The sequence below is a fragment of the Lygodium microphyllum genome, unplaced genomic scaffold (genome assembly GCF_053477565.2).
Source record: "Lygodium microphyllum isolate KBCC unplaced genomic scaffold, Lygodium_microphyllum_v1.1.10 scaffold_37, whole genome shotgun sequence".
Taxonomy (NCBI): Eukaryota; Viridiplantae; Streptophyta; class Polypodiopsida; order Schizaeales; family Lygodiaceae; genus Lygodium; species Lygodium microphyllum.
The window spans coordinates 923,350-950,711 of NW_028229520.1; the positions used below are offsets into that span (position 1 = coordinate 923,350).

Sequence of the window (27,362 nt, forward strand, 5' to 3'; positions counted from 1 at the left end):
GTTTCAGGCGAACACCTACAACTATCTCTCACCTAGCCGACGCACTTTCGATCCTACTGGGGTGTAGTGACCTTACCTCGATGCCTGAATGAGTTGCCTCCTCCCTCAAGCACACCGGTAACACCATGATTTGAGATGCAAGCTCAAGCATCCTCAAGCCTCCACCTCCAAGCTCCATCCTCCATAGCCGCATACAAGAGAAGAGAAGAGAAGAGAAGAGAATAAGAGAGGAGATGATGGAGAACTTTACCTCCAAGATCCCTCACCCTCACACACTCACTCCCTCACACTCTCACACACTCTCTCTCAAGCACACACAAGCAAGCAAGAAGGAGAAGAGCAGAAGATGGGTCTACTTTGCCACACACCAAAGAATGGGCTTCTCATTCACTTTTTAAGTTTATATACAAAACCCTAATCCCTTTTGGGCGGTCATCCCCTTTTTTACATGGCCCTCTTTCCCAATGTCCTCCTATCTTCTTAGGTTCCTTTCTGCCGCTTGTCTAGCCATACAATTTGCACAAGAGGGAGCGTGGCACTCTTTTACAAAAGTTTCAGGGGCGCCTTGCATTTACAAATGTGCTTTTGCCTTTGATTTAGCTTTTAAGGCCGCCCTTGTGCTTTCGGTTGTTTCTCTTCCTGCTTCTTCCGTTGTGTCTGATTTCCTTCTGGGCCGCCTCTTTTAGCTCCTGACTTGCACTTTTCCACTTTTTTCACTTTTTCTTGTGCTGAGGTTAACAATATAACATACTCAAAACTCAAAGCATTTCTTATATTTCTTTCATTACTTAGTCCATATTTTTGTTTGAAACTTCATATCCCTAGTCATATAGACATTGAGGCTCTTTAACTTGGTTTTCTTTTCCTTTCTACAATTCCATCACTACCACCTATTTGTCTTCAAGAAACATTGCGATCACGCAATTCTTTGATACCTCTATATTTTTCATCAAACCAATGAATGGGGTGCATTTAAGATATACATATCTAGAGCAAGATATACATCCACACCCTCACCTACATTTGAATCTCTTTTTGAGATTCCATTATCTTTGTACTTAGAATGGTCATATTCATTCTTTTCTTTGTGCTCCTTCTACTCCATAGGGGATCTAATGAGCATGTCAAATCTATTTCTTAGCCCCTTCTCGTCTTACAGGGTGATTATACCCTTCGTCGAATCATATATGACACCCATTATATTAACTATGGCCTTCCAAAGGTAAGTGGGGAATTTCCAAGACCTATAAGCATGACATTCTAATAACCTTCACCAATACACCAAAAAGTCTTACCTCAACACCTGCGCTATATTCAAGAATTTGATGTTTAAATGATTGCCTAGTTTTATCATGAATTGTGAAAGCCTTGACATATCCAAACCAAGTCTCTTCATGCAACTCTCATACTAGATTGATATGGCCTAGTGGTAGAGGCTTTATTCACCAATATGCTCCTATGAGCTTTGATGATGATGAAAAAATGTTGGATGGGGAATAGAAGGTGAAGATGCTCAATAGATGTGGTTTTGTTGGATTGAAGCAATGCTCTTCTATATATAGTGTTGTAGGTTGGTGACCAATTAGAATGCATGTAGGTAGTCTGACTTGGCTTACCAATCTAATTGGCTTGCCAACCCCTACGCACTTATTTTGACACAAGGTCCGAGGGAGTATTTCCTATATCATCAAACCATAAATGAGGTGTACTTGATAACTCACCACTAGATTTAAGGTGCCTCAAGTTCATATTTCATAAAATTCATGACCTCTTTTGTGCCTTTGCTCTCTATAATGTGCAAAGTCAAACCTTTCAATCAATTGCAAAGGTTCTAAATTCCATCCATCATAAAATTCTCCTGTTGTTGATAATTCAACACTTGTACGTCTAAAAGTGTAACCATGGGTTTCTCACATCCTGTATACCTAGCATTACATCTGAAATTTCTATGTTTTGCTCCATATTCAATCGCCCTAATATGTACATCTTCTTGTCCTTTCTTTAGTAGTTTCCATTGATTCTCCATGTGTTCTAATCTTCTACAATTCCAATTTTATTTATAAACGCACTCTAAGGTTGGTGATGAATTCGCCCATCTTGACTATTGTAGGAGTTGTGTCTCCTAAGTGTTTATTCCACTTGTCCCATCCCGCATTGAACCCATAAGTAAGAATCACATGTTGACCTTACTAGCATGTTCCACTTTTATGAACTTCAAAAGCACCGATGATCTCATCATTTGAGTTAATATGGGGCTACCATGTTCTCAAAGAGGCCACACAACCTCTCAAACAAGCAGAAGGCCAATTAGACAATTTGACTCCAACATGGATTTTTTGGTTGAGTTGGCAAATTTGTGGCATAAGCTGATTCTTTTGAGTGTTGGAGAGAATCCAAAACCCCTAAAGTTTGTGTTGAGGTGATATACATGCATATATGTGTGTGTATGTGTGTCTAGTAAGTGCATGCACGCGTGTGTACTTGCACACACACATACATAGATGGACAGATAAACAAACATATAAATAGCTTAGTTGTTTGGACTTTGTACAGAATGATAAGCGCCCCGTCATGTCTAAGTCCATTGAGTTGGTGTGGAGGGGCTCTGCCAACAAAAGCTTGCGGCCACACACTAGTTCATACTTGTGTGGACCTTGCGTGGCACAACACACAACTTTTCATAGGAAAATAATTTTAAAAAGGGAATAAATGCTTAGAAAAGAATTTGAGAGAGAGAGAGAGAGAGAGAGAGAGAGAGAGATTTATATGCTACCATGCAATGAAGGTTGTGGGAGGTGATGTAGTCCCTCTAAAAATGGAGGGACTACAAGGATTGGGTGAAGTCTTTTAAAAAGGGCTGATTAGCCGGCTTAGAAGTTTCCACAAGTTTAGTACTACGTCCTCAAGTTCATTTTCCAGGCATTTCCGGCTTGCAAGACCCAGGCGTGTCCTGACTCTTAAAAGTTTAAAAATCTGTGCTGAGGTAATATCGTATATATTAAGAATACATATATGTATATAGCAACAAGTGGTGAGCAGCTGTTGCAACGAAGGGCGAAATGGATCTGAGCCGTTCATCCTGTACGTGATTGATTGCAGGTTGGGTGGGCACAGATGTAGGATTGGGGACGTCTCTCTCTCTCTATCTCTCTCTCTCTCAGAGTTTGTCGTTTCATGGGCGGATCCAATTCCTGATAGTCGTAGTGGGGGGTAACATTCCTTCTTGTGGCTCCGCCGTATTGTGCTCTAATTCAGCAGCAGCACAAGCCCTGGCTATGGAGCTTCAGTCCTTGCTCTCCAAGCCAGCTGTCTCCCATCCCTTCCTCTCTGCAGGAGGCATCTCTAATGCAACAGCCGCGCGGAGGTTCTTGTGCGTCAGAAAGGTAGGGTACCTATTACCTGTTTGTGCAGGCAATTAACCGGCCATTTCCTTTGTGATACAATTATCCATTTCCTTTCCTTTTTTTGTATCTGTGTTATGTATGTCTGCAGCAGGTAGCTACCTTGCCATGCCGTCTCATCAGAGACCACTTCATTTACTTATTATTAGACTGTTGGTACCAATTCCACCTTTGCCATCATGCTAGCATGCATAACTATGGTGCCACGCTTCCTTTGTTGAGAGAAGTTGATGGTACTCATAAGTGTCGATTAAGTTGAAATTCAACATCTGCCAGTATGTTGGTTAGAGAAGGTGATGGTACTCATGAGCGTTGATTAAGCAGAAATTCAACCTCTGCCAGTATGTTGGTTAGGTGTGTGGTGCATATTTCGTCATCAAATTTTCTGTCTAACAACTTGGGAAGATCTACATCATGCTTTTGTCAATATTTCACCATTGAATTTTGTGGGTGCATTGGTTGCTCTGTGCTCCTCATGAAATTGTGTTGATCAAGTACATGGTGCTATACAGGGGATTGCTGTTGCTTCTTTGGCTCACTCTCCTGTCCAGACACTTCCTCTTTTATTCGAAGAAGCTGAATCACAAGCAGATTACTTCCAGGAATATAAGGAAGCTCCCTTGATAGATGTCGAAGGTATGCATGGCATCTCATAATTTTAGAATTAGAGGCCTGCCTAGTACAAGAAAGGTTACAAATACATGTGTATAATCAAGTGATTAGAGTATTGCATGAAACTAAAAATACAATCAGGTCTTAAACTAATCAGATGTATTTTTCGGTAAGGATTCATTTGGTGCATACTCATGTTTGTGATGTTTGAACAGAGACAAGTGATGGATACACCTTGTTTAAGTTTGGGGACACGGTGGGAAGTCCTTTCAACGATCCTGCTGATCTCTTATCTGTCACAGATTCTACAAGAAGATGCTCATCTGTCTTTCTTCTTCCTGAGGTGATTGACTGTTCCACAATTGAGTCCAGAATCTTGGATGTGAAGGAGGACTCTTTCTCAGTGGAGGACTTTGGAAATAGCCATTCTGTGACAAAGTCAAGCAGCAGGATTCGGAACAATGACTGTACTAGCAGCAGCCACAAACTTGACCATGAAACTTTCTTCCACTCTTTTGATGCAAATGCCATCAATTTCTTCCATCAGGCTCACCCTGGTCTAAGCAATTATGCATCAATCAAGGCCCCGGATGGCTTTTCATTTGGAGTCCGAGGGAGTGGTACCATCACAATTATGGATGACGAAATTGATTACTTTCTATCACATGATGCAAGTTTTTCTTGTGAAGATAGTTTTGCATTGGATAGTTTACTGAGCCTACCTGTCAACAGGACCATGGTCAAATTACTACCTTCAGACCTGTAAGTGTGATGGAGGAGAAAGAGGGGTGGGGGTTTTGAGGTTTTTCGATGTTTTGACACCTGAGTTGACAGGTTGAACTTGACGGAAGTTTGTTTGTCTTCCTGCAGCAACTCGGTAGACACTGGTCTTCATAAGTCTGGTGCCCCAGTTACAAAGTTGAGAAGGACAACTTCAGTTGTAGAAAGGCAAGTCAGGGTTTCCTTGAACAGCTATAAGTTGCAAGCCTCCCCTGGCTTCTGTTTGGTATGTGCTTAGGCATTTCTCTTCTTGTGCAGGACTCAACGGTCGAGAAAGAATGCTGGCTCTCGGCACAAAAGACCAGCAAAGACAGTTACAAGAGATTTGTATAAAAGCAGTTCTTTTCAGCTCTATGAAGTGATCTTCACGTATCCCTTCTCAAGTGCAGGCAAAGATGCATCCGTCTTTCAAAACATCTCTAAAGAGAAGTTTGGAGAGATTTTTAATGTTTTGAATCAGATTGCAGTGGGACTTGCTGGGAGTGGGCTTGCACTGGTTTTATTTGTGGCTTCACGAATGCTTTCGATGAATGCCACCTTAGATAGTATCAAAGTGATGCATTTAGTCAGGGGAATTGGACTCCTATGGTTCGCATCTGCTTTGCAAAAATTTGGGTCAGTAATTAAATGCATGGCAAATGTCTGTAGTCAAGCGAGGCCTGAAAGAAAGAAGCATCTGGCTAGATTCAGAAAGGAGGCTCAAGCTGTGACCTTCAAAGCAGTTGCACTGGTACTGGTGTCAATGGTTTCATTTGCTTGACATCGGAGCTACAGTTTGAAGATGCACATTTTGAGGGAGAGCAGGTAAGATGATAGGTTTAGTCACTATAGCTTTTGTGCCCTTCTGGTCAGGCGTCTCATGGAGTGGTTTGTTATAACGTGTTGAACATGGCTGAAAATGGAAGCTCTTTGAACATTTTCAGTTATGTTTTATCCAGCCTAGATGAATCCTACCTGAGAAGTGTATTCTTAGTGAAAGAGTAGAAATGGTACTCTTTAGGTGGTTTCATCTAATGATCTGTGTAAGGCCTCTTGTCAGTTTCTATGCAAGGCTCAGAGAAGATAAGCACCATTCTGTCTCTCTCCAGTTTAGCTGGTAGGTTTGTTGCAGCAATAGGACCATTCATTTGCAAATCCCTTTCCTCATCCAATGGTTCTTGTACACTAATCTGCATGTGAAATAGTCATTATAATCATGACAGAAGCATTGATATCAAAGTATTCATGTTTGTATCACCATTGACACTTTTTCTGAAGAGGACATATGTGAGTTGATCTTCTTAAAACGGGAAGAGGCTTCATATGTCATGTTGTATGTACTGTGCGCTAGGACTATCCTAGAAACACAGCAGAGGTACTGCGTCTGGTTGTTTGGATGTGCTCTTGCGGGATTTTTTGGTGCCATGGATCAGTATACTTGCTGGGGAGTCTTAAGCCCTAACCACTGAATCATTTGTAACGTCACATCAATAACTCTGAGTGTAATGATGGTTTTGCAGTATAAAAAATGTCTTCAGCATTTTGAGTAGCAAACATTGCAGAAAGAGACTAAGAAGGGAGGAGAGAGAGAAGACAGAAGTAAGCAATGAACCGTGAGTAAAGCAGTGAAGGGACTAAGAAGGGAGGAGAGAGAGAGACAGAAGAAAGCAGTGAACCGTGAGTAAAGCCAGTGAAGTTCAGATGGAATTGAGGAAGAAGAGTTAATGTTTGTATTGCTTATTGATAATCATATCATGTCTCTCACAACCTTTTACACTAGATAAGTAGGAAAGAAGAGTGGATGTTTGTATTGCACAGTGATGATTAGAGCATCTCTTACAACCTCTCATGATGAATGTATCCCAATGCCTACAACTATGAGATATTGACTTGGCAATGGAATCCTTCAAGGTGAAGCATGTCAAAAACTCAAAGTCTGACCTCAGGTCCACAAGATGGCCTTTGATTGCAGAGCTTGTCATGTGTGACAAAGGCAATCCCAATTTTTGATATTGTGCTCAAGAAAATAAAATAATCTCTAATGGTTCCAAGTAAAGAGATAAGGGAATCACCAAAAGGTCCATTAATGTAGTTGCAGACTATCTGAAGAACTCCTTGCCTTGAAAGAATATTTAATCTGAAGCAATAGATATTGTATGGAGGCAGATAGATGAACAAAGCGGGGAAGTGGGCTTTGTTTCAAGCATCCTAGATTAAAGATGGTTCTGCAAGTGGCAGAGCTTCCCACACAGAGCAGAAGAAGGTGATGAAGTATTGTCTATGGAAAGCGTGGATGAGAATGGGATTCTAATTCAAGCTGAAGTGGGAATTGAGAAGCTCATACAAGAGAAACCAAGAGGAGGACAGTTTGAATGACCGTGATAATGAATGATTTGAGCTCCATTAGTAGAACCATTCATCTGATGAGCTCTAGTCTCAAGACTTGCCCTCAAATAGTCATGGAGCTTCTGGCAGCTTGAAGCTGAAAGAGAGAGAGAGAGAGAGAGAGAGAGAGAGAGAGAGAGAGAGAGAAGAGAACACTACCTTAGACCAACACAAGGACGAAAACTCCAATCCACTAGAAAGTACAAAGCACCTCAGTGCAAGAGAGCTACAGAGTAAAGTGTTCATATATAAAAATGCATATGCACTATTTCAAGAACTCTTGTAGCATAAAACACATACATAGTTCATCTTCATCAAGGAATACCAAACTGTCCACCCACAATCCACAAACCAAGAGCATGTCAAGCATTGCTAACTGTTACAACTCAGTCTTCATCAAGGAATACCAAACTGTCCACCCATAATTCACAAACCTCTTTAAGCACTGCTAACAAAACTCCTTGGAACATACACAAATAGCTCTCCAAGGAGCATCTTAAGGGAGACCTTCTATCTTCAACATGCAAAGAATTATGCTCGACGAGTAACCTCCACATCTTCACAATCATTCTTTAAACTTTAGCAAAATCGATCTTAGCCTCACCACTATCCAGCTCCCGTAGTGGAGAGTCAACTCCTGACTACTATGCACACATGAGAATAGCCAGCAGCTTGTCTATCCACAAGCTCTCCACCGACCAGCATCATCACTATCTCCATGAACGAGATGGTACCCATACACATCCCTGTCCTCCACAATGATTGCACACATGAGAATAGCCAGCAGCTCGTCTATCCACAAGCTCCCCAACGACCGGCATCATCACTATCTCAATGAACAAGATGGTACCCATACACATCCCTGTCCTCCACAATGATCAACACCACCTTCAAGGTGACAACCAGCAGATGAACAATAGCAATAACCAGTCTCTCTTAACTCCTCCAGCTCTAAACTCCTGTAGCTCCACCAACACGATGGCTCTATCAGGGTGGTGACCTGTTCTTCTCCTTTGTTGTGCTCAACAACCAACATCTCCTCCTTATATACTAGTTTTGGGTGTAGAAAAGCGCCATGATTTCCTTGTTTGAGACTCCATAAAGCTTCCCCACAGGCTATTATGGTATTAAAATATAAAAGCAGCCTGTCCAAGTAGCCCATGACTCTCCATTAATGGTGGGAGGTGATGCTAAAGCAAACCATAAAAGCATCCACTTCTTCTACACTTTCGGATAGTCACCTTGCCCGCCATCTTGGCGTTAGAAAAGCATCATTCCTCAATGCAATTCATGGCGACCTATCAAAATATAGCTGTGTAAGCTTAAAAGCATAAAGATACATGCATTTTATTAATAAAGCTTTAATTTAAAAGCTAAAAGGCTTTGGCCCTTAGTCCCTTGTCATGTTCCCACCAAGTCTTGATGTCCATTTGTTGTCCATCGAAGGCTTTAATGTTGGGCATCGGATACCTTGTCATCATGAACACCCAATCTTACCCATGAGCACATACATTAGTGTTGACCTCCATCCATCATGACGAGTACTCGTAGTCTTGTGACATCAATATCTTGCATACCCTTATGCTATCTCCTTTAGATTCATGATGATACACGTGTGCTTGAACTAGAGAAATGTAAGCTCAAAGTCCTACATTGACCATAGTACACCATCTCAAGTCAAAACCTCAAGATAGTTACTCATAGCTCGAAGAAAAAACCATGTTGCCCATGAGAGAAAATCCTAGACCACTTCCATAGGAAACACAAGAAACATTGTTGCTAGAATTGTCCAAATAGTATTTGTCAAGAGGCACAAAACCATCCTTCTTGTTTCTCACTGTGATTTATCCATGAGTCACTCTTATATCCATAGTCCATCCCAAGGCTCTCGAAAAAAGCGTCCGATAGTTAGCCATCCCTAGTCCAATTAAGCATTCATGCTCGTTGGTGAAAGAGTCCTAAGTGTCCTCCTCTTACCTCATTGTAGGTGCCTCTATAGTTTCTTCTTTTGTCCAATCATCCTTCAACATTGCTAGGATCCATGACTCATATCTCTTTAGTCTATACCCATTCACACTTCTTTTATGGGGCTCTCCATTCATGTCAACTAATTAATAGGCACCATTGACAAACTTCTTCACAACCTTGGATGGTCCTTCTAACTTCACTTGAAATTTCCTTTGAAGTGTTGCTGTTGTACCTCATCACTAGTCTTCCTTACCCTTTTGCTTTGCCCATGTATCCTTGATTCATAGTTTTCCTTTGTTCTTCGTACACCTTTTCATAATGCTCCACAGATTAGTTCCTATCTAGTTGCATCTCTTTTAGTTGCCCTAATGTCCCTTGGTAGGCATCCCTAGTTTCATCATACATTCTCATTAAAAAATTCAATGAAGGAATTTGTTTTTGAATGGAGAGAAGAGCTTCCTTCCCAAACACCAAACTGAAATGGAGGGAACTTAGTCTTGCTCTTCAATAATGTTTTGTGAGCCAACAAGACACATAACAATTTCAAATCTAGCAAGTCTTCCCATTCTCCATTGCCATCTTCATCATTAGTGTATGGCTGTAAGTTCACCATTGAGCCTCTTGTTCATATTGTTGCATTGAGGTTACCTAGGTGTACTATATCATATTTCACCTCAATGTGCTTGGTCTTTGTATGAAATATAGGGTTCTATGTTGATTGAATGGTACTTTGACTATCATAGTTAATGCATGCACCTCTTTTGTGATGCCCAAGTCTCCAACTAGATGAGTAATCCATATAGCTTTCTTTGGGGCCCCAATGGCTACAACATAATCAACCTTAGTGGTGGTGGATAAATCCGTACATGGTTGCAATTGAGAGACCCAAGAAACTGCATCACCTGTTGTGAAAATAAATACAAAACCTATACTAGACCTCCTAGAGGCTACACTTATTGCCAAATCAACATTTTTATATCCAAAAATAGATGCATCCTTTCTTCTAAAGCATATGCACATAGCTCTAGTGCCATTCAAGTATTTGCACATGCCAACCACTCCCATTATATAGACAAAGTCTTGATGTGTAGCAACCATGATGTATATCAAACTACTAACTATGGATGCATAGGCAACCTTGGCCATTTTAGCCTTCTACTCATTTGACTTGGGACTTTTCTCTTGGATAAGTTTCAAATATAGAAGCAATGGAACACTAATAGCTTTTCCCCTCTCCACATTGAAATGCTCTAATACTATTCCTTGGGATCTTGTTTCAAACCATATAAGCTCTTACGTAGCTTGTATACCAAAATTGATCATTGTCTTCTACAACAAACCTTCATGTTGTTGCACATAAATATCCTCACACAAATATCCATGTAAGAAAGCTATCTTTATATCTATCTCAACAAGCTTTATATCTTATTTGGCAACTAATGCAAGTACTATACAAAGGATGGTTATCTTGACTTCTAGTGAGAATATCTCATCAAAGTTAGTTCTCTTCTCTTGCTTGAATCCTTGGGCCACCAATCTTACCTTGTACTTAGGCAATGAATTATATGGAGATACCTCAACTTGTAGAACCACTTGCATAGTAGTCCATGTTTACCCTTAAGCAAAGGAGCTGACTCTCAAGTAGCATCTTTCACCAAAAAATTCATCTCTAACTACATAGCTTTCTTCAACTGATGATTGTTATCCCTATTCATAGCATTAGCATAACAAGAAGAATCACCATAATCCATAACCATGATATAGCCTAGAGATATATGTCTATCCTATGAAACATGAGGTTTTCCACTACCTATGGCACTCTTATCTCAACATTAGCTAGTTGTCAAGTGCTACATTATGTGGAAAAGGCCATACATATTGCTCATATGATGGATATTCCTTCTCTTGGACCACTATCTTGTAGATCTGTAAGTGTTTTAATGGTTTTCCTATGCATCTTATCCTAATTAAAAATGACATCTTGGATGCATACTACCTTCTTAGACTTAGGATCTCATAAGTGATAGTCAATTTCTCTAGACTCCCCATATCCAAGAAAGATGCACTTCTAGGACTTAAGATTAAGCTTACTTGGCTTGCCCCTAGTAGGTACATACATAAATGCTTCACTGCCAAATACACATAAGTGATCATAACTAGGCCTCTTTCTAGACCATAATTTCTTTGTAATTCTACCATCCTATAGCTTACTAGGAGACCTATTGTTAATTAAATGCACTGATATCTTTATAACTTCAACCAAAAAGTCATTTAGTGATATAGGCATTAGAAAGCATACTACACACCCTTTCTTGATGGTCTTGCTCATCTTTTTAGCCACACCATTTTGAGCACAACTTTTAGGAGTTATCAACTCCCTTTTGATATCATGACTTACACATAGGTTCATATAGACATAAGGAAGTGTATTCACCAACATTGTCAATTCTTAAGCACTTAAGATTTTTGCTTGGCTCATCCTTTGCATTTAATGCCAATAACTTTTGGAATGCATCTAGCACATCACTTTGCTTGCGAAGAGGGTAAGCCCAAATCTTCCTCATGGCATCATTTATAAAAGTGACAAAGTATAAAGCTTCAACCAATGTGACCATAGGTATAGATCCACATAAATCACTATGAAACAATTCCAAATACTCTGATCTTCTCTACCATCAACTCTCTTATGCAACAATTTAGTTTGATTTTCAAAAAGACAATACTCACAAAAACCAATATTTGAAAAGTTTTAATATAAAAGATAATTCAAGCGGTCCAAAAAATTTATTCTAGTAACGAACATATGCCACAAATGGTGATGCCATAAAGAATTTGATGGCTATTTGATGATAGCTACACCATAGTCTTTAACCTGGAAATATTCAAAGGATACAAAAGTACCAAATTTTCCTTTAGCAACAAGAGACCCTTTGCAAATTTTCCAATCATGATCTCCAAAGATTACCTTGTAAAACCAAAATCATGAAGTTGTGCAATGCTAATTAGACTTTGTCAAGTTTGGAACAATTGCATACATTCTATAAGACAAAAGAAGACCCATTTAGTAGTGACAAATGTACATTTCCAACATCCATAATGCTACATGTAGAGTTATTACCAAGATGGATGTATCAACGTTTTCCAACCTCACAAGTACATTCTCTATGCAGACTGACATGAAAAGATGCTATTGAGTCCAAAAGTCGATTTTCTGACATACTATTATCCATGGAAACCAATAATTCATTAGCAAAAGAGGAAACATACCACAAACATCTCTATCATCACTACTATATGCATTAATCTCTTCTATTTTGGCATTGGTCTTCTTTTCCTTTTTGCCATCATCCTCATTTATGCTTTTTTCCATTTTTATTGTTCTTCCATTTATACCAATTCTTCTTTACATGCCCCTTCTTAATACATAATAAGCATTCCACATTCTTCTTGCTACAAGAATTACTCCTTAACTTGCCTCTCTCATGAAAGTTTCCCTTCGTGTTTGGCCTTCCTCTCATTGTGTATGCACTAGAGTTCTTTGACTTGCATAATTCTTTCTATTCATCTCCTTGGTGAGAAAACTAATCTCAATATTAGTACTCATAAGGCCACCTATATGTGAAAAGTTTCCAATGGCTATCTTGAAAGTGTCTCAACTCTTAGGCATGGTAACCAATGAGAACATAGCCTTAACCGCATTATGGAAAGTGATATTCTATGATGTTAGTTGGCTGAAAAAAATATTAAATTAATTGAGATGGTTGGACATAGAACTCACTTCCTCCATGTGGAGGAAGTGAGTTTTCTTTACTAGTAAATATGAGATGATTGGACATAGAACTCACTTCCTCCATGTGGAGATCAATGGGTTTTTTAAACTAGTAAATATGTGAATCAATACCCTTTTTCTTAAACAAGTCATAAAGCTTCTTCCATACACCAAACACATCATCTTCTAAATCTTTTACATTAAAATAAATAGACTTTGATCATGTCAAAATGATAGTAAAACATGCCAACTCATCCAATTCTTCCCATGCATCTACATCCATTTTCTCAAGTTTAACCCCATTGCATTTGATTGCCTTTACTTTCTTCTTTTAAACAAATAAATTATAGATTTTCTCTTTCTAGTAAGAAAAAGTGGTTCCATACAAATCACCTTTACATTTTCAATGTAGCTAGCATAATCATTATAGTACATTTCTAATGCAACTAGCACAATCATTGCAAATTACTTGTACATTTTCAATGCAACTAGCATAATCATTACAATACAGACTTAATACAACAAAAGCATTTCGCCAAAGTGATGGATTTGTCAATGTCAATGTGTCCAACAAGATTGGGAACTATTTCAAACAACTTTGCGTGTGAATATGGGTAAAATGGACTAGGTTTTAAAATCCTTATAATAAAGTATAAAAGGCTTATCAAAGCTTAAATTATAATGATAAACCACAACTTCTCATGGGGGTATAGATTTTGATGAGGTTGTCAATGTATTTTTGTCACATTGAATCCAATCAAGCACCTACTTAACTCCTATGCAAATCAATTTAGATCTCAAAGCCCTTTGAGAAGTAAGACATGAGGATTCCACTTTGTTTCTTTCTCTCTATCTCTATATGTAAAAGGCTTTACTTGAAGGCCTTGCTTGGGCCCCCTACTTCAACAGCTATGGGTATGCCTTCTTATTACAAATGAAAAGCCACTCCTCTTGCTTAATCAAGCCTTTTTCTTGCATAAATTAAAAGCATGTAGCAAAACCTCTTTTCGATCATCCAGAAACAAGTTATTTTACTTCCATTCTAGCTCCTAATGCATCCAAATCAAGCTATGATAGCCCTTGAATCAAGCCTCAATGGCTCCCCAATCCAGAATACCTTTCTAACACTACAACACAATGCCGCCATACACGCGTCCATTACACGCGAAAAGTTACGGGCACGTGTATGGTCGTTTATACTTACAGCAATATCAGGCGCGTGTATACATGCATGTAACAGCGCGTGTATATGCGCCAAGTCAGGCGCGTGTATAATTGCATGTGAGGGCGCGTGTATTTGCGCGTTAAGTCTGTCATAATACACGCTCTGTTACACGCGACACAGAGCCTAACTACAGAAATCCATTTCTTTTCAAAACAGAAAACCATTAAGTTTTAAAAATGTCATTGTGCATTGCAGTGTTTACAAACCATTACAAAATCCCACTACATGCACTTACAACAACGTAATATATTGAAAAATATATCTTCATATGGTTATTGAAAGACAAAGTATACAATAGAAATGTCATGAATTTGGAACAATACAGTGATGGATTGGTTAGGGTTCGATCTCATCTTCAATAAGATCCATCCTTGCCAAACGATCAACATCAATATCCATTTGATCAATTTGTAAGGCTACGATTAAATTTATTCTACTATCGCTATTTTGCCCATTGATAATGGTACCGATGCCTTGATCATTCTCATCATCATCACCATCATCCTCAATGGAAGGGTCATCCTCATGATCATGAGAAATGGCACGCTCATCCTCATTATCATGATCATCTACATTGGCATGCTCGGCATCATCTTCTTTGCGGCTTGCCACATCCTCCATATGCTCCATATCAGTGAATGTATTATACATTACTTTGGAACGTGGTGCAATAGGGATGACATACCACCATTTACTGTCATGCACCATTGGCAGATAGATAACCTGCTCAAATACACATAATTCATTAATTAATTAGCATATCAAAAGTCAAGGGGTGTGCGAGCTTAGATATATATGTACATGAAACACATTTGTAAAAAAATGCATACCTGCTCACATTGTTGTGGCAATACGAGCCTATCTTTCTTTCTTTGCCAAAACTTTGTAGAGTCAATAGTTACATAGCCACTTGCATGGCGTTTTATCGTTGCGTTAGGCCCTTTTTCCACCACGTTCATTTGCCATTTGACATCCAAAACATACACAAAGAAGCGGCGAAAGTCAAGTCTGTATATGTCTTGGATTGTGCCACAATAATCATCCATTTTTCCATTGGCTCCCTCAAAGCTACTAATGACACCGCAATCTTGTGTATTCCTCTTTTCATCTATTCTTTGTGTTCGAAAATGCTTGCCTTCACACCATATAGCATTGAACATAGTGCACTGGACCAAAATATAAGCAATATCTATGTAAGCAATTAATGTGAATAAATATGAAAAGCCAATCACTTACAAAGAATGCAAATTTACATTTGTTCTATGTACCTTTAACATGCATCCTCGTGCATACTCCCATTCTTCCGCCGTGATATGCAGCCCCTCATCTCTCTCTGCTCTCTCCATTTCCTCATGCAACCAATCAACATGAATATCATTCGGAAGTGTTGCTAGATGCTTAGGGTACGCCTTACGAGAGCCATGTTGCCTCCGAAAGAGAGCTCTGTCTGCTTGCCTTTTTGTCTTTGCATCCTCGTATCTTGTAACCCATCTGCTCATCACATCACTATTAAGGATGCAAGTGAAATTAAGATCATCAATCAATGTTCTCTCAATTACTTTGCTCTGTCCTTTTCCTTGAGGCACAATAGACGTCATCCTCAAGTCCTCTTCATTGCTCCATAGTCGCGGCAAAGAGCTATCCACCTGATCAAGAAATTCTGATATAGGAAAGTGTCGCAAGACTTTACGAGGTACATCAAAACTCTTCACATCTGTTCTATACCTTGCTTCACCACAAGTGGGACACTGTCGAGCCTCCTTATGCGTCCCACGAAAGAGAATGCAATCATTGATGCATGCGTGTATGCGATCATAATCCAATCCTCCAAGAGATGTCACATAGCGCCTCGCTTTGTCTCTTGAGGTGGGTAGTCTATTCCCCTTTGGAAGCATGTTTGATAATAGCCTGCATCCAATATCATCAATTAGCCCATAACCCTAAACCCTATACTGTAAACCAAAAACCACTAACTCAAATTTGCAAGTTACAATGCTTACTTCAATAATGCGTCAAGACTTGCATTGCTCCATCCATAAACTGTTTGTATATTGAGCAGTTCAAGTGAAGCACGTAAAATAGAGAATGTGCACCCTTCAAAAACCGGTGTCGATGAAGCGTTGTAGAGATGCTCTTGTTCCATATCATTGTCGTCCACACCTTTGCGATCATCCCTAAAAAGATTCCGCACCATGTCATCAAACACTTCCTCTTCCACAACTTCGTGGGGTGCAGGGCTATTGTCATCCCTTTCCCACTCATCTCCGACAACAGATCCCGAAGCTCCAGCATCATCTCGTCGACGCTTTGCATGCTCTCGCCGTGCGTATGGCACCATGTTAGGGTGTGGTACTGCATCCTGCTTCAATCACAGTATATATATTACAACCCGCTCCATTAATTTGCACACCATGAGTTATTTTAATACTTTCAATTCACATCTTCTCACCTCTAAACCTGTTTGAATCCATTCTCCATACATCGAGATGTGATTCAATGTAATTCGACGCGCTCGTACAATGCACCCTTGACATCGATTACACGTACACTTGATCCTTTGTGCCAGCCACACGTCGCGATCACGATGACGCATTGTCTCATCCTCACCAGAACTGCTTGAAGAGGATGATGACATGCTATGTCCAAAATAACCAATATAGAAGTAGGATCAGTTTTTAGTGAAATCATACACATCCTATGCACAAAACAATGGATACACAAGAACAATCAGTTTTTAAAAAAAGTATAAACAGTCTCTGTGTCGCGTGTACAGGCGCGTCTACTCTGTGTGAAAACGCGTGTATGAGGGCGTCTGCACTGTGTGAAATCGCGTGTATGGACCCGTGTACAATGTATTCTGCTGCTCTTTTACACGCGCTTTTACACGCGTGCTTTTTGCGTTTACCTACCGCACGCGTCGCTTTCTTTCTTTCAAAAGCCCTCTTTCAAAACACTTCTTCTTATTCTTTCTTTGTCGCTACAGTACCTCTGCCTCCAGCTCTTCCAAACCCCCGAACCTGCCTCTTCCAACCAGCCTTCTCCCTCTTGGACTACCCAAAAGAAGCAAAGGGTGCAGACAACACAGAAAGGGAGAGAGAAGCAAGAATCAACGAACTCACTTTTCAAAGACTTTTCAAAGAGGTTGGTTGTCGTTTGTTTGTTTTTGCAAATCTGTCGCTTTCTTTCTTTCCACCCGTGCTATGTGTACTTGAAAGCGACAGAGGATAGAATTTATAAGTACATCTGACCGTTTCGGTGGTCGGTCCCTTTCAAAATTTTTATCGTCGGTACCGCGTGTAGCAGCGCGTGTAGACTCGCGTCTGGTCTGTTGCACAGACAGTACACGCGATTTTACACGCGGTTCTTTTCATGGGCTGGTACACGCGCTGTGTCTGTTCATTTTTTTCTCGAGTTTGAGCTGCAAATTTGGGCACCATGTCTGTTCATTCTTTACTCTTGAGTTTTAGCTGCAAGTTTGGACTTGGATTGCGGTGTTTTTCATGAATTTCGTCACTAATTCTAAATGAACTTCTTCTTTTAGCTTATGATCTTCTACTAATTCGATGTCCGTCAAGATAGAGGAAAGAGAGAGGAAGGAATTCACACGCATTCTATATGTGCTTAACTATTTCTCTCTTGACCGATATGGTCCGTTAAGATAGAGGAAACAGAGAAGAAGGAATTCACACACATTGTATATGTGCTTAACTATTTATTTCTTGACAAATGACATCCGTCAAGATAGAGGAAAGAGAGAAGAAGGAACCCTTGTGTATGTGTTTAGTCATTTCTCCCTTGATGGACAATGTCCGCAAGATAGAGGAAAGAGTTTTTGTTTTTCATGAATTTCGTCACTAATTCGAAATGAACTTCTTCTTTTGGCTTATGATCTTCTACTAATTCGATGTTTGGTATTGTAAGAGATATGTTTATTTTCTAGAATGGTAGATATATGTTGTAGGTTATATATTGTAGGAGATATATTGAGGAGATATATTGTAGGAGATATGTTTATTTTTTATATGCATGTTTTGCTTGGTTCATTGAAGCGGAATTTCGACGCTTTGCAGATTCTTCATGGATCCAGGCTCTTCCTCCGATCCGTGGGCATACGCCACTTGGATGATGGAGATGATAAACCATTTTGGGCGCCATCCTAATCCAGTGGAGCTGACAGAGTATATGTATGCCCATCCTCCTCCTAGACTCCCAGGTCACACCGTGCCCCCAAGTACACAAGCCTCTCCACTGCCGTCTACGCCTGCAAGTCCGGCGAGACGTACCCCTGCACATACACGCTCACCGAGGAGACACACCCCTGCACGGACACACTCACGCACACCCTCCTCTGTACCGTCACGTGAGGGCTCACGGCCACCATCACGTGCTCCCTCACAGCCACAGTCACGTACACAGTCACGTGCAGCCACCCCTAGTCATGGCTACTCCCGCAGTACAGATGAGAGCCGACGCCGCAGTAAAGAGAGCGGGAGTGGAGGATGCGGCGGGTGCTTTGGTGGGGGGGGTAGTAGGGCACGCAGTGAGAGAGGGCATGGAGGGAGGCATGTACGAGGAGACAGTGAGGAGTCGGAGGAGGCGAGAGAGGTGGAGGGAGAGATTTTCTACGATGTTACGGATAGGGGCGGGGTAGTCATGGATGCGAGAGGGAAAGAGGTGATGGAGTATATGCGGGGGGTAGTTTCAAACATGTATAGAAACTTTTTTGTAAAATTTAAAGATCAGGATAGCCGGTTATGTAGGGAGGTCCTAGATAGTGTACATAGTCGGTACCCCAATCCCCCACGAGCGACATTCTCGGATGTATGGGGAAGGACGCGAATAAGGGAGATCTTAAGTAATAAAAGATCTCACCTTAAGAAACTCGCGTACGATGATGGGGTGAATGTAGCTGCGGGTGGCTATCCTTGTGAGAAACTTGCCACTGCCCACAAACGCGAGTGGAAGGAGGCAAAGAAGCGCGCAGAGGGAGGCGTGAAGAGCAGGCAGCATGTGGAGGCACGACGGATCCAGATGGAGACCATTGGATCGTCGCATTTCGGATCTGGCGGCATCGAGTCGTGGGAGGCAGAGTTCGTAAGTAACTTGCCTCTTTATTTGATTGTTTGCCAAATTCATTGATTCTATGATTGTTTTGATCTTACAAACTATCTTGATTATGTTACAGCGACGGGTTATGGGGAGGAGGCCCACAGCCCACGAGACTGGGTATGCTCGCCGCAATAGCAGACGTGACACGTGGGCCATCTTCAGAAACGAGGGACGTATTACGGATGCGCAGTTTGACGCGGCCATGAGACCATATGGTCGACAAGTACTTGAAAACTTTAAATGAATGATTTCGGTTTATTTAATTGCATATATATGTATACTTACATACGGTATATTTCTTGAACACGCACAAGCTGCTGATGCTCCTACCCCTGATGATCCAGCCGCCACTGCTGATGTTCGTGCCACTGCTTTTGGTGGAGGCGAGCACCACTCATCGGAATAAACCGATGCGAGCTCCTCTGATCATGGAGAGAGCACAGGGTCCTCATCATCCTCTGATTAGCTTTCAGAATACTGTAGGATGTGGTTGTACAAAAAAATTTTGTAACTGAAGCCATGGGCTTTTTTGCACCTAGCTCCCTATTTGACTTTGTATATATTTGTTCCTAATTAAAGCCATGGGCTATTTTGACATATGGACTCCCTTGTACACAAATGTATCATGTATTGACAATGTATTGAATCGTGAGTCTTGAGTCGTGTATTAAGTTTTAGATAGTAATATTGAATCGTGTATTCATAGAGAGTGAGTCTTGATTCGTGTCTTGAAATCTAAATCGCTCTTTTTTGGTGGTGCAATGCACCAAAAAAAAATCCAGAGAGTGCCTTTGGGTGGCTGGATGTTGGAACAGCATCCAGGCACCCAAAAGCACTCTCTGGATTTTTTTTTCCCTCTGTAATCGCGTGTATAAGCGCGTGTCATCTGTCAAAATCACGTATATTTGCGCAGATAGTCTATTAGATTCGCGTGTAAATTTGCAGCAAAACTGCGCAGAACGCGTGTATGGGGTCGTGTATTCGCGCGACTGACTGTCACTGTACACGCGCTTTTACATGCATGTCTCTGGCCGCGATGATACACGCGCTATTACACGGGCCCGACACTTTTTTTCCCAAGTCATTTTGTGCGGCTAGGAGCGCGGGTATGAGCCCGATCCCTTGTAGTGTAACTTAGATGTGAAGCTCAATAGTGAGAATAGTACCTCTTTCAAGATGCATCACAACTATCATAAAAGAAGCTCGTATCCTTGATATTTCCGATGAAGCTTCACTCCTCATACTACTCACTCCATGAACAAGCTCTCATAATGCTGATTCAATACCAATTGGCAGATGAAAGAAATGGTGGGATATGCAATCGAAGCTATGGAGTGAAAAAGGGTTGAGAGAGAGAGAGAGAGAGAGAGAGAGAGAGAGAGAGAGAGAGAGAGAGAGAGAGAGAGAGAGAGAAGCACACAAGAGAATTTAGTGGGTACAATGAATGGTACACTTATTCTTTGTTATCTTCACTTATATATGACAATATAGTGTATACTTATACAAGGGATTCTCGCTTGAATATTTGCCATTGGCCTTTATCCTAATGCTTTCATGAATAGATCATTATCTACAATTATTATGTACCTTCTTACTAATTTCTCCTCGAGAGCTAAAGCCTCTCCTTCTTAGTACATATGGATTTTTTTAGTAGCCACAAACATCATAGTAATGACTAATTGAGTCACTTCATAAGCCATAACATTCATTAGCAAGACTTTGTCACTTTTTGGCCTTTTAACATATCGATAGAGAGTGCATTCCTTCAATGAGGAGAAGGCTTTTGTTGCGAGACCTTTTTTTTGAAAATCGTTTTGAAATTTGTGAAATGTAATTTTGGCATTTTAAAACAGTTAGTTTTATTGAAATAGCTTGAGTAATTATTACTTTTCAGCACTAAAGCGAATGAATTGCTAGTTTTGCTAAGATGGGTTGGAGTGATTGTCATTTTCCAACAGTAATGGTTTATCATCGCATTTTAGCCATTTCTCTTATCAAGGGGAAAAAAAGTGTGGTGGAACTCTCTTATTTGAAATCTTTTGGTCTTCATTTCCCTCCACTCGACAGTCCTTGAAGTTCCTCTTTATTTTCTCTCTACTCTACCACAAGTTATCCATCTTTCTACTTCATAGAGGTGCCTTTTGGTTGCAAAAAACCTAGTGCTTCAATTGAGTCCATAGTTACTAATAATATGATTCATGAACAAGATAGGTGGGTTCCATTGACCATAAAAAAGGGAAGTTGGATAATCATGTAGCAAAAAAATTGAAGAGATCCTCAACAGCCAACCCTACCTTATAATGCTGGAAGGGTAAGGTAATATATTTTAGGCTTGGTAGCTCTAAGAGGATAATCAAATAAGTACATGTGCGTTATATTTTCATGCATAAGGAGCTTTACCTTGAGTCTAATGCCTCTAAAATCCCTCTTCATAGACTCAAAAATTAGTGCAATGTGGTTGCGTTTACTTTCTAATATAAATGAAGATTCATGTTTCTTATTCATCTTGTAAACTGATAAGACCATTTGATATTAGTAGAATTATATCCATCCAGCCTTAAGGAGTGGTAGCCAGTGGAATGTGTGGTAGATATTCTAGATGTCATCCATGTCTAAAGCAGCATTGGCTGAGAGGGGTATATTCTTTTAGGACCATTTTGACATAACTTCTCCCTCCAATTAGCAATGGGAAAACTTGTCTAGCCTACCCCTTCTAGATTTTAGGAGTAGAGAGTAGCTCTTGCTAGATGTAAGGATAAGGGAGAGTTACAAGTGTAAAATTTTTCACAAGAGGCAAAAATATCTAAAGCCCAATATTTCAAGTAGGTAAATAAAAATATCTACTTTTACACATATAGTCATTTTGTGAACTTCTTCTCTAGCACTGAAGTCAAGACCTCAAGAACCATGTTCATAGTGAAGTTTTCAGATGTAGATAGTATCCTAGAATTTGTGGATATAGTTGGGATACAAATGTACTTGGGGGGTTCATTACATATATATCCTCTATATCACATGTGTTCAAGGCCTATTTATAAATATCCTTATCTATGAATTTTCCTTGAATAAAACACAACCCTTTTTCACTCAAATCTGTAAGCAACTCCTTTATATAACACTCTTCTGTATGTAAAAATTTTATAAAAATAGTATTTTTGAAACCCCTTATTTTGAACCCACATGATACACACATATACTCATGAAGGATCTCCCAAGCAAATTAGAAGATGCAATCTCTTGTAGGGTACAATTAGATTATGTTGTCTGCAAGTATATAATTGCTACTCAAAACTTCATCATGACTTGTTTGTATAGAAGATGGCACCATGTCTATAGAAAGTTGGTGTTGTTAGATCAAGACATGAGGGAGTTCTCTAGAAATTCAATACAAGGTATTTATGTTTGACTGAATAGTGAACGTTTTGTCATTATAAAGCTAAGGTCAACATGCCCATTACGACAATTGAGAGGGGACTTGTAGCATAAAGACATCCAAATTCCTATTTTTTAAAAATTCTATGTTGATGATAAAAAAGTGCATTGTTATTTGCATTATTAGTTCTGCTTTACATTCATATGATCAAAGGATTTGTTTGCATCATGTCTACCAATTCACAATGAGAAAGGAAATGAGCTTTATGTGTAAAGAGATAACATACAATGATCCAATACGTTAGAGATATCTCAAACTAATCTTTGAAAGGGTAGGCATGGTATTGCAAGCTACGTTTGAGTCTCTAACCTACGTAGCTCGCTCTAAGAACTACGTAGTGAGCTTGATATCTTTTGCACCTTCCGTAGGAGGATCCCTTGCCAAAAACCTTGAAGTATAGACAATAAAAAGTCACCATGAAGTGATAGACACTTCTCCATTACATTTATGAACTACAAACTGCTTGCTAATAACCCTCGAATATAAGAACTCTAGACAAGAGTTACCACCAAGAAATATATAAACTACTTGGTGGTGATCCTCGAATATAAGAACACTAGACAACCAAGCAATATTCATATGCAAGAGAAAAACAATCGCATAAAATAAAGCCATACTTTCTAAGTATAACTATCAACAATGGAAGAGACATAAGACTTACAACTACTCATAATTGTAGTCTTTGTAGGATCCCATATATCAGAATGTACCAACTCAAGTGGCTTCTTGCATACAGATTTTTCATGTATAACTACATGCCTTGTCTACTTTTCAAATTGACATGTTGCTCATACTTTATGCGTTCCATCAACTCTAAACATTGGTAAGATATCCACAATTTGTTTTGACTATATATTTTTTGGATGTTGTGCATTTACATGACTAATTTGCTTATGCCAAATTTTAATGTCAGCTGCAGCACCTAAACCTTGTGGAAATATAGTAGCATCCATTTCAAGCAGACCTATATCAAGAGTAAACAATCTATTATAAGTGCATTTTCCTTTTTCCATCATCCCATGTCTCCACATAGCATGGAGACTCTTGACTATACCCCTTTCTAAACCACTCTCTATGAGAAGTCATATGGTTAGAGGCACGTGAGACTACATACTATACATCATTCTTAGATAAACTATTAGTAGTCATAGTATTAATAAAATGCTACATGATGACAAAGAGTTGTTCATTGATGTTATACTATTTTTGCAAGTGGAAGTATACTTATCTTATTACTTTTTACAATTTCTAATTCTAGCCTTATTTTTAAAGCAATTAAGTTTGGTATTCCTCAACATAATGCTAGTATTTCCTACTATCACCAAAATTTTGGCACTGGTCAATATTTGCAAGTTGCCCTCTTTGGCTCCCCCTTCGTTAGTATTATCTTCCCCTATTTTTTTGTGCACCATAACTTTGACCATAACTACCATCTTGGCCTCATCCAAAACCTCTACCTTTGCTAATAAAGGATAACACATGTTCAAAATTGCTCTTAATTTCAAAAGAAGAGGAATCTAAGACAAGGTTCTTATTCTCAAGTATCAACATAAAATCCAAATTTGCAAAGCCAAGGATATTCTCTTACATTGATCTCTAAATCCATCTAAACATGCTCACTTGACATTATCATCATCAACTACTATATTGATAGATCTAAGAGCTTCCACAATACTATTGATTTTTAGGGTATAGTCATTAATGGGAACATTCATTCTTTTAACTTGACTTAGCTCTAATTTGAGCTACAACTTTCTGGCCTTTGTGTTTATCTCAAACAATTTTACATACTGGATTCTTCCAAGCAATAGCACGGGTCTCAAATTCCTACTAATAGTCTATCATACTATTTGTGATACTTATAAATAGCCAATATATTAGTTTACTCTATGTTTGCCCCCAATCTCTCTTAGCCTTCATCTATTTTGCAATAGCATTTTGCTAAGGGACTTTGAGTACCATTTCCATGTCTTCTTCAATGTAATTTCAAACACCTTTTCCCTTTAAGAAATTTATCATCATGAACTTCTATCTAGGATAATTAATCTTATCAAGTTTCTCATTGAAATCTACTTAAGATCAAGCATTTTGACAAGACAAATAACCTTGCAAAACTTGCAATCTACAATTAAGCCAATACCATGTGTGCTACAATCAAAACATATAGTCTTTTTTCAATGAGTGCACAACAATAACTACAATTTGTGTATAGGTGCCCTTTTCTATATCTATACTCTAGCAAACCCTTAGAACCTTACCAATCCAAAATCTATAACCTACACCTGCAAATGGTAACACAATAAAATCTAAAATATACTCAAAAACTAGTTCCAACTAACTTGCAAGGCCAAAATGATATCAGATGGCCAAAATTACTATTGAAAACCCTTAAAGGACTAATATGCAATACATACACTGCCTTTCATCCTCACAAAGACTATAATCCTAGCCTCATGTTGCTATATTTCAAGGTGAATCAAATAACATGGAAGAGCTTCTTGCCCATTGCTTGTTTGCTTGGTTTTCTACTCAATTTCCTTCACCTCAACCTTTGATTGAGCTCTACATAGCCATGAGATTGCTTGGATACCATGTAAACATGGGTAGTTGAGTCAAATAACAAGCCTTTGATAATTATGTTGACTAATACAAGGTCAGCATCATGATCCAATTAGAGCAACAAACTCATGGTAGCACTATGGGCTTATCAAACTACAAATAAAACTACCATGAGTCAAATGCCCTGCAAGATGATCAATGGTATAAATGCCATCATGATCTTTGAGTTCCATATCCTTAGCCTACACATAGAAATCTAGGAATGTTAGGAAGGAAACATGGCTTGGATTGAGCATCTAACCAAGTTGAAATGTCTTATGAAGCTAGACTAATATGACCACCCATGTGTTAATAGTCAAGAAAGCTCACCACAAAGCATGGTTCAACAAACACTTCAAAGGAAAATAGAATCAAACAAGAGATTGAAAATATATGTTTAGTGCATTTACCATCCCATTTGCAATCTTGTTAAATATATCTACAATGCATTTACCTATAAGGCAAAAAGTGTGTTTTTATTATAGGCGCATAACTCTATTGCATCAACAAAACCGTTAAACACCACATTTATTTAGATATGAATACATATGGCCAACTACATGTTCATAGTTCTATCTTCATTTGCCTCCTCTTAGGTCAATCACACACACACTCTGTGTGTGTGTGTGTGTGTGTGTGTGTGTGTGTGTGTGTGTGTGTGTGTGTGTGTGTGTGTGTGTGTGTGTGTGTGTGTGTGTGTGTGTGTGTGTGTGTGTGTGTGTGTGTGTGTGTGTGTGTGTGTGTGTGTGTGTGTGTGTGTGTGTGTGTGTGTGTGTGTGTGTGTGTGTGTGTGTGTGTGTGTGTGTGTGTGTGTGTGTGTGTGTGTGTGTGTGTGTGTGTGTGTGTGTGTGTGTGTGTGTGTGTGTGTGTGTGTGTGTGTGTGTGTGTGTGTGTGTGTGTGTGTGTGTGTGTGTGTGTGTGTGTGTGTGTGTGTGTGTGTGTGTTCACATATAAATAAATGCACCCACTAATGTGCATCACACATCCCCATCTTTGCTCTAGTTTTTTAATAGTGGTAGACTTGTTTATCCATAAAAACACATTGATTGAGAAAATCAGGGAAAGCTTGTTTGAGCATAAAGAACCATTTCTTATAATGTGTTTGATAGACAACTAAAATGTTTGTAAAATCACAAAAAAATGAAATTAAAGAACATCAAACAAGAATCAATGTAAACACCTTAAAGAATTAGCGACACCAAAACCAATTCAAAACAAGGAGTCAAAACATAAAACTTTAGGACTCTCATCATTAGTCTATATATAGAAACCAAATTTAGTTGCATGTGCTTGAGAACTAAAACCAATTCCTAGAGCCCAAGCCTTGAAATATTTATGGTAGCATCAACCACTGAAACCAATCTAATTATAAGCACAATTCTCAAGACTACCCTAATGACCATTCTCATTGATCATGTGATCAACTTAGTTAATGAAGAAACATCAGAATCCAATCCAAGTACAATGGATGAAGCCACATTTCTAGCCAATCTTCTATAAGGACATTGGGAGTCCTTAGAAAGCTGCAACAAGACAATGTGCCTTGGTTATAAAAGACTTAAAAATGAAGAATGGAAGAGAAGCTTTTGACACCCAAGGATTAGGAAACTAGTACCTTAACTATGCTTCTTGACCACACTATGGACACACAACATGAGTTAATAAACATGAGATTACAGTTGGATGGGATTTAGAATATTTTGTTGAATGTAGAGATGATTGGACATCAACTAACACCCTCATGGATGTTGTCCAACAAATACTCTTTGACCACATTGACTTTCTCATCATAGGGGCTCATGTGGCCCAAACCTTGTTGACTAGAATGGGCAATCCACTAGCCCAACAAGATAAATATTAGGTATCCTCTTGATAGTTAAGTAATTTGAAATATCAAGCCACGTATGACCCATGGAGCTTCATTGGGAAATTTGAGCAAATATATGAGACTAATAACCTCACCAAGGGGTCAAAGAAATCTCAATATTTTGGGCTTCACATCAATGAAAAATGGTGCACATGGTTTATGGGCCTCAAAGAAACTCAAAAGGCTTCTTTTGCAATTCTTAAGAATTTTTCAATTAAGATATTTATGAGGGCGTG

General features: G+C 39.3%; 1 protein-coding gene and 1 pseudogene across 1 annotated transcript; both read left to right on the forward strand.

Moving 5' to 3' along the window:
* The first annotated feature begins 3,040 nt into the window (after nucleotides 1–3,040).
* LOC148009147 (uncharacterized) lies at nucleotides 3,041–6,933 on the forward strand. Its single transcript, XM_087673768.1, has 5 exons — nucleotides 3,041–3,383; nucleotides 3,914–4,037; nucleotides 4,229–4,775; nucleotides 4,884–4,961; nucleotides 5,052–6,933. Exons 1-5 carry the CDS (start codon nucleotides 3,276–3,278, stop codon nucleotides 5,551–5,553), a joined length of 1,359 nt encoding a protein of 452 aa, XP_087529894.1. The 5' UTR covers nucleotides 3,041–3,275; the 3' UTR covers nucleotides 5,554–6,933.
* Nucleotides 6,934–18,772: 11,839 nt separating this feature from the next.
* Nucleotides 18,773–19,694, forward strand: LOC148009148 (uncharacterized; annotated as a pseudogene).
* The last annotated feature ends 7,668 nt before the right edge of the window (nucleotides 19,695–27,362 follow it).